The following is an 18,995-nucleotide window of genomic DNA, read 5'->3' as shown; positions in this document are numbered from 1 at the left end:
TCTTGAATATTATCACCGTAATGTTTTAGCTGGTACAAAATGCTTTCGGGATTTACTCAATCAAATGCCTTGGAGAAATTAAAAAACACGAAGAAATTCAATAGCGTGATTTCTCTCATGCATCATAACAATGTCAAAGTCTAATTATACATATGACACTAGACATCGCAACAGCAACAGCGTTTCCGTTGGCGTAAACGAGGACCCAGACTAGTGACGTCACGGAGGCGACTGTGATGTTGATAAATTCAATCAGAAATGAATCACACCCCAACCCTCTCCAAAGCTGAGTCTATTACTCAGCAATAGGGCCAACAGTACTACAACAAAAACGATACAAACAAACCCAGCAGCAGTTATTAAGAGATCCTTAGTAAAACCGAATTGTTCATAATGAAAAAAAGCATTTATATCAAATTGAAACAGATGTCACAGTTATTTTTTTTTTTGGACAGAAGTAAAGAAATAGGAAATGAAAGGCAACACAATTACAACACACATCTTTTTAATTACATAAACTGTTATATGCCAGCCAGTAGTATTGGCAAATAATACATTGTATAAGATTTTTTAAATAACACGTTACAATAAGGTGTAATTTATTTAAAACACTGTTATATTTACTTACGTATACATTATAATTACAAATGACAGTGAATACATTTAGCAGTAAGTTAGTATTTTATTATTTGCAGTGTCTAGTTAATACAGAACCGGATTTAAAGATCTGGGACCCAGAAGAGAGCAAAGGAATGGATGCCCTTGACCAACAGAGGCGTGGCGACCCTAATAATCATAATATCAATAAATTGGATTATTTTAATTTCAATCAGTAATTAAATAATTTATTTACTTATACCAATAGCTTTTATAACTTTTTTTATAATTAGAAACGTATTATTTGTTAACTCAAAAACAACGTAAATATAAAATATTATAAGAGCAATAAATAATTAAAAATAGCTAGCTTTACATGACAAGGCATGATCATATAAAAGTGAAGTATAACTAAATAATAATAATATAATTTTAAACAACTCCTATGCTAATGAAATTAGATTATAGGTTTGCCTCAAACATTCCAGGAAAAATATAATTTGTAAAATGTTAAAATATTAGTGTGTAAATTTTAGAACCAGTATTTTTGATCCACAGTGGCTGCTTGCTTCTGTACGAGAGTATTTATGGATATAAGTAGTGGGAATTATATTTATAGGCTATATAGACTTACTAATGTTATAGCTCATGACAGAATATTACCAACTAACTATATGAAGCCATTATGATTTCGTGTAAACTAAAAAAAGGAATACATTACACAATCATTGTTTTTATTGGTTCATTTCACTACGAAATTGTCATAGATTTAAGTACAGAAGCATTTATATTTTAATATGCAGCTGCTTATGTCTGGAAATTAAAGATTTGAAGTAATTCACTGCATCAATGGTAGCAATAATTGCTGAGAATAACACCAACTCGGAATGTAACATTAAGGAATCAAATTTCTGAGTACCATAAATTCAACTCATTTCAGAAGTAGAAAGATATAGAGACAGGATATCCTATCTCTATATATATAGGTATATTATAAGCAGCACCAGAAATAAGTAGCAAGCTTTCTTCTTCTTCTCCAAAATTTAGGCCATAAGTTATAAAAAAAAATATTGGAGGTGCTACTAAAATATAATTATACCCAAATTAAGACTCAACGTGGGGAATATCGGAAAAAGTTTTGCAATTAGAAAGTGGAAGTCGTGAAAAGCAATTCATTGGTGGAAGACGGAGAAAATTTTGCGGAATTATTAAATAACGAATTAATATACTATCTTTAAAAAGCCAGCGATTAATAACAAAAATATACTAAGTTATTAGATTTAACTGGGACTCTGAATTTTATCATTTATCTCGGCACTTGAAGAAATCATCTTTCAAGCATCATCTTACAATCGCTTACAATTTTCACACCACACCAAGGTACTGCAAGAACACTCCTGGTTTTGGTGACAAGTTTTCCTGATGTGGCTACATCACAGGACCTCTGTACAATGCAGTTGTCTTGTTTACGTTGTTGGATCAAATATATAGTTTTTTAATGGCCATACTAGAAGAACTAGTTGTATAGATGTGCCCAATAACGTAAAGCCATTCACGAAAGATTCATCATATTAGTTATTACCCAATTATAATAATAAAAATACTTCTACGCTTATACAAAGTCTTTAAAATCAAGCTATAGGATATACCACTGACTATTATGAGTTTTAGAGAAGGTGAAAAAAAAGACGCAGGTATACGTATGGGAATGAGAAGATTGACAGCATTTCTCACCCAAACCTGAGCTAAATACACGCTCAGATATCACAATCTTCTTTCACACCACATTTTTTTCAAATCCTGTTATCTATTAAAACACGCATTACATTAAAAACAAAACATTTCAAATACTTGTGCTTCAGTTGATTAGAGACTTTAATTAATTCAATACAAACTGTAAACAAAATTAAAAACAAATACGTTGCTACGTCATAGTCTATTATGTTTCGTTCGACGATCTCACAGAGAAAACACCGTTGATTTATATTAAATACTTAAACTAACACTGAAATGTCAAGTATCCTAGTCTCCGGCGGCTAGTGTCAGCGCGTTCGCTTGTCGTGCGAGTGCGGTCGCAGGCGTCGGCGCGCGAGGCACAGCGCGGCGGCGAGCGCGGCCAGTAGCAGCGCCGCCGCCGCCGAGCCCACCGCCACGCCGCGCAGCCGCGTGTACTCCGGCACGTGCAGCGCCGCGCCGCCCTGAGCGTTCGCGCACTGCACGCGAGCCCAGTAACTCGCACCCTCCTCCACTTCACTCACTGCCCAATGCCCATACACAATCATAAAAAAATTTAACGATGTATTTTTATACTTCTTATTCTTTTATTTGTACTGTGTCCTAATAAACATTTCTTTCTTTCTTTCTTTTCTTTCTTTCTTAAATTTTCGCGATTATTACACATTTAAATAAAACTAATTATAACGGATTTGAATCGCGTATATTAATTATTTTTTTAACATCCGGACGTTTCGAGCACTTTGCAGTGTTCGTGGTCACGGGTAGACTAAGATGACATTTCAAATAGACAAAAATTTCAAATAGAGTTTAATTACGGTTTTGTTGGTATACTATAGTAACAGTAACAGCCTGTAAATTTCCCACTGCTATTTTAAGGCCTCCTTTCCTATTAGGGAGAGGGTTTGGAACATATTCCACCACGCTGTTCCAATGTGAAATGCACATGTGACAGAATTTCGATGACATTAGACACATGCTGGTTACCTTACGGTGTTTTCCTTCACCGCTGAGCACGAGATGAATTACAAACACAAATTAAGCACATGAATGTTCATGGTGCTTGCATGGGTTTGAACTCGGAATATTCTGTTAAGATGCTCGCTTTCTAACCACTGGACCTTGTCAGCTCATATATTTGTATGTTATAACAAGAGGAGAAATCTTTATAAATATTTAGATAACTGACCGAGAACATAATCCTGTAGCGTGCTGACAGTGGCGAGGAGACGATGCATGGGCTCGCCAGCGTCGTACCAGCGCAACGTGCAACGTGCGCTTTCACTAGGTTCGCGACTCCACCGCACGAGGGCGCCTTCCTCGATAAGACGCACATTCACGGCCAGCTCCCCTGGCCCGCCTTCGCCAGCCACAGCGCCACTGGTTCCGATAAATACGCCCGTACTGGTCGCGCTTTCTGTGACCGCCGCGACAAATATGGTTTCGCTTTCGTCCTCCCGTAGTTCTTGATCTAGAAGCAAAGATTATCGTTTTAATCATAACTTCACGATGATTCAACCAAAGCCTCAATACGTTAATGTTCTGTTATTTTGATTAATTATTTGCAAAGTGGATTGAAATTAAAACTTGGATCAAAATAGTCTTTTATTAAAAATGGTTTGTAATGGTTAAAAACTAATATTTGTAATAAAATAACATAAGGTGTGAAGTTTCCTACTCCGAAGGAGTTCATATTTAATTGGCGGTTATGTATAGAAACTTTATGATGTAGTTTTCATAACACGCTGTGAGCGCGCATCTTAAAGAATCCCTTTCATCATATGTTCTTAACGCGCTAAAAGAAAATAACTTAAAAAAAATAATTATTGTAATGGCCAGGAAAAAATTAAAACATATTTTACCTAGCGTTCGCACGAAAATCGGTTTGCTAAAAAGCCCGTCGCCGATGTAGTCTTGTGACAGAACACGTAGCTCGTATTCGGTTGCGGGGCGCAGCCCCACCAGAGTGGCATCGGTGACGCCACGGGAAAGGATCTTCATGGTTCGCCATTCGCTTTCAGACCGCTCGCGGTACCATACGTTGTACTCCACATCGACACCATTGTGACCTGCGAATAATAAATTGACGAACAATTTAGATAAACATAATATAACAAATAGGACCAATTCAATAATCACAGGACCACGGATACTTAAATTTGGGTCAAAACACATCATAACAAAAAGTCAGAGATATCATAACTAACTAGCTGTGCCCGAGAATACGCGTTTAAATTTAACAAAAATAAAATATTATTGTAGCCTAAGTTACTCCTTATTATATTAGTTCTCTGCCAGTGAATGTCCCGTCGAAATCAGGTCAGCCGGTCAAAAATTATCCGGAACAAACAAACAGATAGTGAACGTTGCTGTATTAAAAAATAAATAGGTATTAAACTTATAAATATATATAAAGACAATGGAAAAAATCTCTACACTACCAAGGGCTCAATAAAAAATTACAGAACCCCACGTTTCAAATATCTAACATGAAACATATATAATCTCATGCAGTTGTGGTGGGTCAAACGAAATCCTCAGTGGTTAAATTGATGAAGAGGACACATTCGGGGAATAGATATACTATTCCCCGAATGTGTCCTTATTTCGGGACCTAGTATTGCACAATTGACACCCCATTATGAGAAAGACTGACGGAGTACCAACCTAATCACCCTAAAAATTTATAATCCCTCAAGAAAGGAAGAACATTCATGCACATAAAACTACTAAAATCGATCAATATAATATTTCTATTGATCATATATCATATAAAGGTAAACGTCTGACGAGACTTCAACGTTTAAATTAAAAAATGATCTATGTTTATTGTAGAAAACACAGGCCTAACTTTAACTTTTTTACATTTAGAGGTGTGATTTTGAGACTAAAAACCTTTCCATAAAACAATTTCCATAAAACAATTTCGTCATTTTTTGCATTGATTAATTAAACCAAGATTTGGTCGCGTGCAAGAATTGTAATAACTAAATGAAATGATTAACATGATCTGCAATAAACATATAAATAATACAAACCTGGCACCCAAGAGAGATGTATAGATTCAAAGGAAGCCAGAGCTGTGAGGTTGTAAGGGGCTCGAGGGGGCACGTTCTCGATCAGGAGTTCAGTCTCCACAGCGAGCTCGTCTGCCTCGTTGCTCACCGTACATATGTATACACCACGATCTTCTTCTTGCACGTCATTGATAGTTAAATTCCCTTCCATTAATGAGTATCTTCCTTCAGGTAGCTCACTGCCATCTTTCTGAAAAAATATAAATAGTAACATCATAATAACAGGCGATAACTTCGCTTAAAACTAATCGAGTACAAACAATTAATATAAAATGTACGAGACCTTTGCCCAACGGATGGACGGCAACGCGTAATATGGCTCTGTGGATACCGTGCAAGGCAGATTCACTGTAGCCCCGAGCCTTACAAGATACAAGGGTTGAGGGCGCGCTGCTAGAGCTGGTGGCCTTTGCACGCGTACCCGAACACCAGCCGAAGGACCCTCAGACCCTAACGAGTTATACGGCGTACAAGAATATAGCCCTTCATGAGATTCGTCAACCTGTGCCACAAATAAAAATATATATCATAAACACTTCATCTCGGTTGACTAACAATACATATATCTTCAAAACTCACGCGATTAAAAAGTAGACTTCCATTTCGGCTATAAAAAACGCCGAGTACATTGTACGGGTCAAATAAAAATCCATCCTTTTCCCAGCGCAAATTCGTCAATGGGGGATTAGCGCTGAAGTGACAGTCAAGACTAGCTGATTTTCCATATGGTAAGAACCTTTCTTTCGGTGAATAAACAACTTTTGCTTTATCTGTAAGCATGATTATTAAATTAATATCTCATCATTATCATCATCATCCTCCTGCCCTTTTCCCGATTTTATTTGGGGTCGGCGCAGCATGTCTTCTACTTCCATACTACTCTGTCAGACGTCATCTCACAAGTAACATTCTTTCTAACCTTAAATTAAATTAATATCTATTACATGAAATTAGTTAGAGATAATTGAATTAACCAACTAACACTGTACATCCAGGAATCCGCTAGCGCTCTGCATTTGACCATCAGGAGCGCTGATACGACATTCGTACTCGCCCAGGTCTGTGCTGATTGTATGCCGAAGAATTAAGCTACCATTGATCGCTAATTCCGAACGCAGAGCTAGCTCAGGCAAAGCTTCAAGAGGCATTCCCTCGCGATACCACTGCACGACCCATTCGGGACTCTTGGGAAGACATTCAAGCTCAGCACGCTCTCCTTCGAGAACGGTCACGTTCATTGGCGGTGTAACAATTAAATTACCACCTGGAACATATCGATATTTGTATAAAATACATAGTTCGTGAATATGACGACGTGAGCCGAGATGGCCCAGTGGTTAGAACACATGCATCTTAACAGATGATTTCAGGTTCAAACCCAGGCAAGCACCACTATATATGTGCTTAGTTTGTATTTATAATTCATCTCGTGCTCGGCGGTGAAGGAAAACATCGTGAGGAAACCTGCATGTGTCTAATTTCATTGAAATTCTGCCACATGTGCATTCCACCAACTCGCATTGGAACAGCGTGGTGGAATATGTTCCAAGCCCTGTCCTTAATGGGAGAGGAGGCCATTAGCCCAGCAGTGGGAAATTTACAGGCTGTTACTATGACGACGTCCGTGGTCGAGTAGTGTGTACACCGGTTTTCATGGGTACGCCACTCCGAGGTCCTGAGTTTAATTTCCAGTCGAATGGATGTAGAAAAAGGTCATTAGTTTTCTACGTTGTCTCGGGTCTGGGTATTTGTTACCACATATACCCAAAACTGGAAAATCAGAAGTAACGATGGGGTATAACACAAGTGCTTCAGTTACTTACATTGGGATCAGAGTAATGTATGTGATGTTGTCCAATATTTATTAATACTATTTATGTATATTTATGTCCTGCCTTTGGAAGTGCGCTTACCGTCGACGTCTAAGTAATAGAACGTGCCGTTGTTGCGCGCAGGTGGAGTGCGATTAGGGAAGGTGACGCGGCATCGGTAAAGACCGGCGTCGGTCTCGCGCACCGCACTCACGTTGACGGAGCCCCCGCCGAGCCCGTGCCCGCCCACGCGCCGCACTCGTCCCCCCCATCGGTCTGCCACTTGCGGCTCTCCTTCGCCGCTGTACCAAGAGAAGATAGTTTCGCCCTAAGGGAAAAACAATTTAACATTTGTAAAGGTTTAATTATAATCACTATTCGATTGCCCAAAGTAGTCTGTTGAGAAATGCTCGAGTTATGGGTTCATTATGAGCAGTGATTTTAAAAAAAAATTCAAAATCATTTTTGAATTTTTGGATTTTGAAAATCTTTTTCCATTGATGGTAGGGCTTTGTGCAAGCCCGTCTAGGTAGCTCCTACCCACACATCAGAGTCAAAGCGTAAAGTTGTAAGAAGCTTGAAGGGCAAGCCAGTGTAGCTATAGGCACATGGGACATAAAATATTAGTTTGCAAGACACATTGGCAATGCAAGGAATGCCTAATATTTATTATAGAGCCAAATTTTATGGGCGGGGAGAATGTGGCCCAGTACTCAAACCCACCTACATCATAAAAATCGGGTTAATATACTAATAAAATGTCATCCTTCTAACATCCTTCTTTGCTATTTCTCCAGTGTTATATAAATAAGATTGGCGCGCGGCAGCATAATTTACATCATGAGTCATAACACCAGCAGTATTCATGAATCAAGACATTATGTAAGACAATTTGACATGCGTTTGTATTTTTTGAAAATCGAATATAAAACTTGTAGATTAAAACGTAGTTAATATAAAGTTAGAATAAGTAAATTAAATTTATTGTTACTTAACACCTCTTTAATAATGATGGAAAAAAAGTGTTGTATCTGTGCCTATATTAAATATTTGTTTTTGATCGTGGCAATGTGTGCGTTTTAAGGGTAGTCAACTGTTAGACCATCATTACGATAGCATTACAGTGTACCCAAAAGGGCTTATTATTGCAGTAGAGATTAACCCATAACAACCCCCATAGTCTTACAAAACTTAAAAATTATAATTATAACAAAGAGGCAAATTACAAATTTTTATTATCATTACATATAAAACAAAGTATGTAAAATCAAAACTATGTATGCTTAGATATTTTAAATTACGCAACGGATTCGGATGCGGATTTAATATATAGGTAGATCAATACGAGAGGAAGGTTTTTGTATACAATACATGGACAATATAGTAAAGAAAGCAGAAATAAAATGTAGTATACTTATACCCTAGTAAGGTGATGAACAATTAAAATAAGTAGTCGATGAAAAAAATGTTAAAAAATCGACATTGGGCATACCAGTACTTATACACTAGCTCTCTACTCAACTAAAAAAAAGTAACATACTGTTGTGCCGATGTAACCTTTTTAATAGGTGAGGGTTTGACTTGGACAGCTGGTAACTTTTATGCTTGTTTAATAAGATTTAATTTGGTAAGCGTCGCATTGCTCACTTTATACCTAGTAGGTCATTTAAATTACTTCGTTTCCTGTCACTTCCCGCTGCCTCAAGCTTATTCGCTCGCCTAACAAGACTCTAATCTTCACCTTAATATCAAATTATACACGGAAATAATTCGAAATTATAAACGCCTTACGCGTTAAATGCGTAAATACTTCTATACCCAATACATATGTAGTTGTACTTTTTTCAAATTGTGCAAAAATACACATTTTTATACAGCGCATCAATTCTTGCTGTTGCAAATTATGGAAAAATCAATATAACGTCGGCAAAAATAGTTTCAATCGTTCTCAAAACATAGTCAACATGTAGGAGACTTGTTAATGAAGTCAGAAATAAAGACAGTCGTGTGGGGCGCATAACTGCGCAAGAGATTGACGAGGGTCTCATCGAGTACCTATCTCAGCAGCTCGACCTGTGGTCAGCAGCGCTCAAGTAGATAATTGTGCCCGCCCGCACCTCTCCGACGGCCGCCCGCGTCTACCCGCGCCACTCGCCTGGGAGCCGCGAACTACGTAATCATCTAATGCGAAGCAATAAGCCGTATGCAGGCGGCATGTCCTCAGGCCCCGCGACAATCGACTCCTACACGTTCTCTTAAATATGTTTTTACACTTTAGATAATTTGGGCTAGTTCGTGTCAAATTTTTGATGTCAGGAATTGATACAAATTGCACGAAAATAAATTCAAATATTACGTGTTTTGTATATTAGACAATAATATGAGAACTTCTGACGCAATATTGTTGTAAAGACTTTTAGTTTGGAGTTATTTTACATCACAAATATTCTCGGAACTCCATACCATTTTTCTTCAAATTTCGAATACTCAAGCATTTTAACTTGCTGAACACGAATTCGTTGAAAAAATTGGAGCAACTTAAACTTTCAAGGTCAAATTTAGAAAAAAATATCATATTTTTTGTTATTAATATTAATTATCGAGGCAGCTTGTCCTACAAAAAACGCAATGAGAAAATGGCCATTTTCTCCACAATCCGAAACCTGATCCACAATCTTGTCTGTTCTAGGGTTCTTTTGTAAAGCCGAAGACATGTCAGATGTTTGCAATCAAATAAAATTCAGAGCATACATTTAAGGCGAATAAAACTATACTTGATTATAAGACGAAATAAACGTTTTTAATTAAAGATAGATTTATAAAATGTATAAGTAAAAATGACATACTTTTTTGAATTTTTCTCGTGTTATAATTGTAATTTAAAAATAAAATCATTTAGATGATTACTAGCAATGCTGTTAACCTTATCCTTCAGGAGATTAGCGAGGCAGGTGGGTAATATGAAATAAGATCTGTAAAATAGTGTTATCTATTAGAGATTTGCGAAGAACAAAGGAAAATGAGCTGTACTATGATGTACGAAGCTGTGTTAGTGTGTAGCTGTGCAGTTCGAGGTTACGTGCTGTACCAGGTACACAATACATCGGCTTCTAAAAACATCATCTCCTGGTAGTCTAGTAGCTCTAGTTACATAGCCTTGGAGACATCCCTCACACACAGTCCTTGCTCATATCACGTGCACTCATGTCCTGCTTTTTATAAGAACAAATACCTTACCTAGCTTTTCACCATCAATGTGCTCAGCGAGGCTAGGAAATTAGAGTAATCCGTGGATTTTTTAAATCGTACAGCGTATGTAGTGGTTACGCAGCCTTATTGTTTTACTACAATATATGTACATTTAAGTACAGCCGTATATATGCCTATATTTATTGTTTACTCATTTATACCTTAAGTACGACACAAATTAAATGTAGCGTCGGCAAAATTCGTAAAACCGATTACTGGCGATTTACACAACCAATAGAAATAGCTTCATATCACGCCATTCGACGCTATTCGTCGCTATAGTTTCACGCAACAGTTCACACGAATTTTGCCGATGATTCACAAACGACTTTCAAAGTCAAAGTCAAAAATATTTATTCAGAATAGAAGTGTATTACACTTGCTTATTGACAGTCAAAAATCTACCACCGGTTCGTATTTTACCACGGACCTGAGAAGAATCGATGAAATAAACTCAGCGGGATCCATTTATTTTTTATCGGAAATTGCTACTGTTATTCAATCAGTACATAATTATTTAAATCTGCACATGTATATATGCACGTCTATATACGTGATTAAATAAGATACTTCTTATCTAATATATGATAAAGTATATAATATATAGAAAGTATATAGTATATAATTACGCATCGGCCTTTGTAATAATCGCTCGCTAATTTATAGTATGCACTACAATGATATTCTAATAAACAGATATGTTATATCCATACCATATGTTATATATGTTATACCATACATAAAAAAGAGTGCCGCGCCGGGGACCGTTTGTTTTAGTTTATTTTTACATTTCGTTAATAGTAAAGAGGATAGCTTGATAAAAACAATAAGTAAAAGGGATAACTAGATGTTTTAATTTCGCAAAACGTATTACTACGTAATTATGATGTATTATAACGTATTACTACGTAAAACGACTAAAGGCAAACGTCCCAATTAGGACGTTTTCTAGTCTTCACTTTTTGCGCGTTAATAACATATCTGCTTACTACAACATCATTGATGCACTACGTATTACGTGACAATGGCAAGCGGAACCAGGTGTGGTCACCCAGCACGCTCCTGTTCATTGGTTTGCAAGGACTTTTATATATACATATAATATAATTGGAGTGTCTGTTTGTAATAAAATAGCCGTTTTATACGATACTTAAGATATTTAAATGTTGAAAAACAGCAGCTACTGAGTTTCTTGCCGGTTATTCTTTGTAGAATCTACTTTCCGAACCGGTGGTTGCTTCACTTTGTTGACAATTGTAAAATGACGATTCAAAAGTGTCTGTAAAAGCCTACTTGAATAAAGTTTATTTTGATTTTGATTTTGACTTACTCAAGCAGCAGTAACTGATATAATAAGGAGTAACTTAGGCTACAATAACATTCTTTTTGTTAAATTCAAACGCATATAAGGTCGCGGGCCCAGCTAGTATAATATATTATATAAATAAAAATTTTAACAAAAAGAAAAACCGACTTCAAACAAAACACTATTTTAAAACAAATGAATATGCACGAAAAAGTAATAAAAATAATTGCGTATTCAACATATTTTTTAGAGTCTTCCTAAGTTAAATGAAATGAAAAATATTAGACTACTTAAAAGTCGATTAACGATTATATCATGTAGTTATAGTTATTGGTATATTTGGAGCCGGTGTCAGCCACGGTGCCCTTGCCCCAACAATCAAAAGAAAGAAGCGATACGAGCCCCTTGATTGATCCAGTATATTATTGTGTAAAAGGTAATTTGTAAAAAACATATTTGTTAAAGTATTCTCGTATTGTTTTTTGATAGATATACTGTAGGGTTTTATTGGCTGACACCGACTCCAAATATAACAATAATTATAACTACATGATATAATCGTTAATCGACTTTTAAGTAGTCTAATATTTTTCATTTCATTTAACTTAGGAAGACTCTAAAAAATATGTTGAATACGCAATTATTTTTATTACTTTTTCGTGCATATTCATTTGTTTTAAAATAGTGTTTTGTTTGAAGTCGGTTTTTCTTTTTGTTAAAATTTTTATTTATTTTTTGATTTTAAGTGAAGCTGATGTTGACTAACTAATTTTTTTTAATATGGATAGATTAAGCGTTCCGTTTATATGAGTCAGAAACTACTTCGAGGACAATTTCAAAGGAAACTTGCGAATAAAGCAAAAATAGACTTTCGAAAATGCGGATTTAATACGTCACGCGGCGTAAACTACAAGGATCCCTCGAAAGAGCTGTAATCGAACTCAGCAAAAAAACTTTGAAAAAGACCAACTATATTTCGTACATCATATGACATCACATCACATACCCAAATTTTGATTAAAGATAGTAAGAAATTCTGCCCCATATCGCACCCTAACTGCGAGCCGTATAGGAGTTCCATCACTACATAGTATAAAACAAAGTCGCTTTCTCTGTCCCTATATCGTTAAATCTACGCAACGGATTTTGATGCAGTTTTTTTTAAAAGATAGTAGGGGAAGGTTTGTGTATATAATACATGAACAATATAGTAAAGAAACACTGATAATTTTAGAAGTTTGCGATGTGATGTCGTATATAAACAAATTCTGTAGTATATTTAGTATCAGTATTGCACCCGTGCGAAGCCGGGGTGGGTAGCTAGTTGATTATAATATTCGACTATGATAATTACATAAACATAACCACATTACGGAAGGTGACTCAAATATCCAAATAACCTATAAATAAAAGATTCGACCGAGTATCGCTAACGTGCTCCTCAGAATTGTTCCGTTCCCTTCCGTTCCGTTACTTTGTCATGGATCCTGTGCTCAGAACCTTACCAAACTTTCACCAAATTACCCTTGAAGTATATATTTTATAATAAAAAAAGAATTATCAAAATTGGTTAACGTGATTTTCAGTTATTCACCTATTTGTCGCGCATATACGTAATGCAAATTTAAGACTTATGTCGTTTTCACATGGATACCATCATCGGAAAAAAAAAATAAAAAAATGGGACCCCACGGGAAGCACTACCTTTCAAACAAAAAAAAAATTATCAAAATCGGTCCACTCAGTGAAAAGTTATGAGGTAACAAACATAAAAAAAAAAAAAAAAAAAAAAAAAAAAAAAAAAAAATACAGACGAATTGATAACCTCCTCCTTTTTGAAGTCGGTTGAAAATATACATTTACATCAGACCGCTAGCTAACAAGCTGTGCCTGCGACTTCGGGCGCGTTATAATTTAACAAAAAAAAAAGTTTTATTTGTAGCCTGAGTTACTCCATACTGCATCAGCTTTTTGGTTGTGAAAGTCTCGCCAAAATCGGTCCAGCCGTTCCAGAGATATATTGGAACAAACAATAAGACAAAACGGTAAAAACGCTATTTTGGTATATGTACCGTGTGAGTATAAATATGCATTTAGTAAAATAGTGGTCTTTTAATATCACAAACAGACGCTTAAATTTTATAATATGTAATAGATATAAAGAGTCTTATTTTCGTTCTATACAAATTACCGAGACTAAACGAATACGTGTATCTTTACCGAGGTACGATTCATATGTTTAATTTATGTTTATAAGTGATTATGCGTCGATAAAGAAAAACGTCGTGAGAAAAAGTGTACCTAAATACCGAAAAAAAATTACATTTGAGTTGAGGAGGTTAACATATAAAAGGTCTTTGATCAAGTATTTTAAAGTATTCTTAAACCTTTTAAATATATTCAGGTTTATATAAATTTGCGTTTCATCGGAAGACTGTCATAATTGCAAAGAAAACGTCAACAATACTAAGGTTCAATGCCTTATTTAATTTTTTAATTAATTGCCTTCCTTAATAAAAACGTTAATAAAAAATATTATAATCATTATTTTCGATGTAATTAATATAAAAACGTTAATTAATTATTTTCCTCTTAATATACTTTAGTTTTTTACTTAAAAAGTTAAAAAAATATGTCGCGAGACAATGTTTTAATAAAATAAAATAAGCACACATAGCTTACTTACACATTTCGATATTTTATTATTACCTACTAAAATAAATATATTACCAATAAACTTATAATAAACTACTATAAATTCCTTTAGGTAACTCTTCTTTAAATTTGTAAGATTTTATTAATCTACTACTACTGTACAAAATGGACTCATATTTCATACCTAATACTTATGTTAGTATACATTATTAAGAAAATAATCTATGCCTAAAATATTGTGACATGGTGCTAAATTCCGTTCAGATTTCAAACCTCCGGGAATTTTCAAAAACGTATGACTTACAGTACGACACAACTTAGATGTACCATCGGTAAAATTCGTAAAACCGATCACATCCGAATTGAGTACGCTATCCCAAATTATCAATATTTATTACTCATGCGAATATGTACTTTGCACAAACGTAATAGGTAACTTGTAATATCATATGACTATATATATTCGTTAATTGGACACGTCGATTTACATGCACTTGCTTTCTCTGACGCGAGAATCTATAGCGACGAATAGCGTCGAATGGCGCGATAGGGAGCTATTTCCATTGGTTGTGTAAATCGGCAGTAATCGATTTTATTTTCATTCCATTTCATTTTCCGATGCTACATCTAATTTGTGTCGTACTATACGCTAGTAGATAATTGATAGAATTACTCTATTTATTTCACTTCAAAAGTCTGATTCGTGATAGAAATGTTTCAAAGAATTGAAATTCCCCAGCAGATGAATTGATAGATCTTGATATTTTAGTCGATCTGCGTGGACGCGTTTGAAGGACCGCACTCGAAACTCACCGCAGATCAAGTGAGATCTGAATATAATATTAGATATTGTTTTTAATGTTTATTGGATGCATGTATCGAAATGGCCTATCAACGGAATTTGGTTGACACAAAATTAGTATTAATTTAGTTTTATGAACATATGTAGTAATATTTTTACAATGCTCTTATAAAAAGGTTTTAGTTGAAATGTCATATTTTAAGGTTTTCGTCGAGATATACTGATTTACTATCTATTCCAAACACAAAAGGACAAAAACCTAGTAAAAACAATTGACGCGATATAATTGGTCGAACGCTTGAATAAACTATGATATTCGTTATAGATATGAAAAATAATGCGTTTTGAATGTTGACGAAACTGCCATCGGAATTAAAACTGAATTGCATATAAATAGCTAGGTGAAATAATGTTGTATAAGCTATAAAGATATATTTATTAACTGTTTAATAAAGCAGAATATATTTATATATATACTAAGGTATTTTTTATCTGTATTCCATCTTCGATTGGAATAGACAATATATAAATTGTAACTCAAATAAGAATATTGGCAATATTATACATTTATAATTTCTTACGATTATTTAAAAAAATTCAATCGGAAGATGAGACCTCTAAGTAACCACATTGCGGTCGAGAAGATAGAGGCCTTCGTCTATTTATGCTGCCCCATTATGACTAGTGAATAACAATAACGATTGTCTGATGCGACCTGCGCTACATACCGACGCTATTACGATAGTGCGGACAGTTCTATGGCCATAACCTGTGGCCGTAACAATGCACAATTTATAAAACGTTGGTGCGTTAATATGATCAATAAATAAAAAAAAAACAATTTTCTGTAAATACAAATGATTCGATTTATGAATTGAAAGATTTTTATTCGGTATTCAAAATAACTTGTTTCGCGGATTCGCTCGCGTTTTAAGGTTATGAAAAAAAAATTACATATGTTCTTCCTTTAAGCTTGCTTTATACAAAATATCATGAAATTCAATTCAATGGTTTGGCGTTCTAAGAACAACAGACTAACCGATAGTGTTGTTTACGCATTTTTAATATTATTATAAATATGATATTTTTAAAACTTATAAATATTTTTTACGATTCTTATCATGGTCAGATTTATATCGGACGTGTCACTCAAGATTCTAATCACGGGATAATCTCCGGACTTGTAATACCTACTACGGATGATGATCTAAGGGTATCTTAACATGTAACACCTCCGTACAACATCATCATTAGTTTCGCTGTGATAATAATGGTCATATTTACTCATGACCATAATGCAAGCTGCATCATCACTTAAGTCACTTCCTACAAGTCTTAAAATGGAAAAAAGTCTATTTCAGTTGCGATTTAGATTATTTTTGCCAAACCGATGATTGTGAATTCAAAAATCGAGAAAAGATAATAATTAAATAAATTTTTTTGTTTGTTGAGTATTTGAATTAAGAACCTTCTTAAAAAAGGAACAATTTAAACTGCCAAAAATTGAAGAATATATATAACCTACTTATATTTGTAATTAATAAATATTTTAACATATTATATATAATTTATAAAAATTACAATGGATTATTTAGTCATCACCATTAAAATATATTCATTGTGAATTTGTTGCCAGATTTGACAAATGTACAGTTGAATTTAAATAAAAGATTATAAAAGGGTGCGTCCACATCAATATACACGTATCAGCTTGATTCACACACTAACTTATATTGAATTTCATAAGTATATGCAACATATAAATTACAAGGCGTTTGTTTATATGTTACAGTTGTTATGTAAATTGTTTATAGTGAGATACTTCTTTCTTATAGCTTATATATTATTTCTATGATACAGCTTTCTTTGTCTGAAGTAAAAATTGACTTTTTAGAGTATCTTCAAGGATAATGAATTTATAAAAATTGATAATATTAGAAGTTTTTTTTTTTAAATTGACGTCTTAATCTGGAACAGTAATTTAGTCATTAAGATATGTATTCTAAACGAAATGGAAGTAAAAGAGCTGGGCGTCCTATATGAATAGAATGTTCCACCAAGTTGACAGAGGCCATTTAACACAACTGATTGTATTATATGTATATTTCTAATGCAATCATACTTAAAATATTGGAAAAAGGTAAGTTTTGTTTTTTTTTTTGTTTTTCCCGCAAGTCCTTTAAAAATATTAATTCGATTTCAATGATTTTTTCAATAATGACAGTTTATAGTTTAAATGTCCAATTGTTTTAGGTATGGCTTTTTATGACCGCGACTTCGGGGCAAAAATAAACTCTATCAATAAATAGGTATATTAACATATTCGTTTTTTTATATATGGAAAAAACATGATGAATGCAATTCCCTACACGATAAGACACTTACATCCTTATCCCACTGGAGATGATATGGTATTTCGTTTCCAAATGGAAAATCGAGGTGACAATTCATCACAGCATAACCACCCACACTAGCGCGTAGGCGCTCCGTCTCGAGCGGCAGCAGCGATCCGTACACATGCACCAGCGTCGTCAGCGCCACGAACTGCAAGCTCCACGCTCGTAGCCCGAGCCCGCCCATGCTCGCCGCACTGTATGGAACTCCGCGCAGGACAATGCGTTCACGACTGAACAGGAGCGTCGCGCGCGCCCAATTGACCGAAGCTAGGAGCGGCCTATTAGACTTAACCTCAGCAGATTACTGCACGAGTAATCTAATGAGTTTTCCGCACCTCCGCGGCTGTCGCGTGGACAAAGCGAAGCGCAACCGACAGGGAAAACCGTGGACGTCCGCCTTCGAATCCAGTTAGCACTGACTCTGCTTTACTTATTGTTTTTCACTCCATAAAACCACAGATTTAATCTTAAGAATATGATAATTTTTTGATTTCACGACCATATAAGTGCCTATAATTATGGCACATACGAACTTTAAATATATTATCTGCGGTAGCGCTTTCGATGGACTTGTGCTATATTTAGTTCAGTAAATCAGTGGGTATAATTACTGACACCAGGCATGTAACATTATGGTGATGTTATAAGAAAAGTTCCATATTTCTAAGTTTCTTAGTAGAAAGTGGTCCTAAAATAAGCTTATCCGACTGAATCCACTGACTTATATGGTAGTAATAACGTTATCTTTATTTAAGTCGGAATGGAGGTAGTATCAAAAACTGCTTTTAAGCCCATTTTCCAATATGGCGGCGTAATAATACTTGACAAATGATCTTTAGCAAAATTATTCTATTCGATAAGAGCATACTTTGCTTTAAAATCCCGGGTACTTTCCCTCTCACTTATTAACGCCAAATGTATGTATTTAAAATATATATTTTTTTATAAGGCTGTCACATTTTATTATTACATAGTATAAAACAACGTAAACAACGAAAGAGTATACCTTTCCCTATGTATCCTTAGATCTTTAAAATTATGCAACAGATTTTGTTGCAGTTTTTTTTAATACATTGTGTGATTCGAGAGGAAGGTTTTTGTACATAACACATGCACAATAGGGAAGATGCGATATTTTTATTTTGGTGTTTATTTTAAAGAACTTCATATAGGATAGATCACAAATATATTAAAAATCTAAAACACTATAATTTACTGCAATAGATGCAGTTTCAAAATGTCAATTTCAATTTTCGCGCGAAAACGGATCTATATTTCATATGACGTCACTGCTGTCTATCACTGGTCCACTGATCGTAATTGTCCTCACTGGCTTTCACACTTATGCATTATATATCGACCTTTGAG

At 34.9% G+C, this 18,995-nt stretch overlaps 1 protein-coding gene across 1 annotated transcript; it reads right to left on the bottom strand.

Moving 5' to 3' along the window:
* Window positions 1–488: 488 nt before the first annotated feature.
* On the bottom strand, window positions 489–17,933 carry LOC124532088 (protein borderless). The gene is made up of 9 exons (XM_047106726.1): window positions 17,617–17,933; window positions 7,322–7,547; window positions 6,391–6,672; window positions 5,988–6,178; window positions 5,692–5,910; window positions 5,370–5,598; window positions 4,194–4,400; window positions 3,521–3,802; window positions 489–2,854 (listed from the first exon to the last, which is right to left on the bottom strand). Exons 1-9 carry the CDS (start codon window positions 17,809–17,811, stop codon window positions 2,640–2,642), a joined length of 2,046 nt encoding a protein of 681 aa, XP_046962682.1. The 5' UTR covers window positions 17,812–17,933; the 3' UTR covers window positions 489–2,639.
* Between the last annotated feature and the right edge of the window lie 1,062 nt (window positions 17,934–18,995).

The sequence above is a fragment of the Vanessa cardui genome, chromosome 8, assembly GCF_905220365.1.
Source record: "Vanessa cardui chromosome 8, ilVanCard2.1, whole genome shotgun sequence".
Classification (NCBI taxonomy): domain Eukaryota; kingdom Metazoa; phylum Arthropoda; class Insecta; order Lepidoptera; family Nymphalidae; genus Vanessa; species Vanessa cardui.
The sequence above is the reverse complement of the archived record's forward strand: the minus strand, read 5'-3'. Positions and strand labels throughout refer to the sequence as shown.

What these genes read in the sequence shown, in the direction of transcription:
- LOC124532088 (XM_047106726.1), bottom strand. Translation starts at nt 17,811, where the DNA reads ATGGGCGGGCTCGGGCTACGAGCGTGGAGCTTGCAGTTCGTGGCGCTG. An exon ending in GAAGTCTACTTTTTAATCGC is followed by an intron (nt 5,911 to 5,987) that starts GTGAGTTTTGAA and finishes TTTGTGGCACAG; the next exon opens with GTTGACGAATCTCATGAAGG. An exon ending in ACATCTCTCTTGGGTGCCAG is followed by an intron (nt 4,401 to 5,369) that starts GTTTGTATTATT and finishes TATTATTCGCAG; the next exon opens with GTCACAATGGTGTCGATGTG.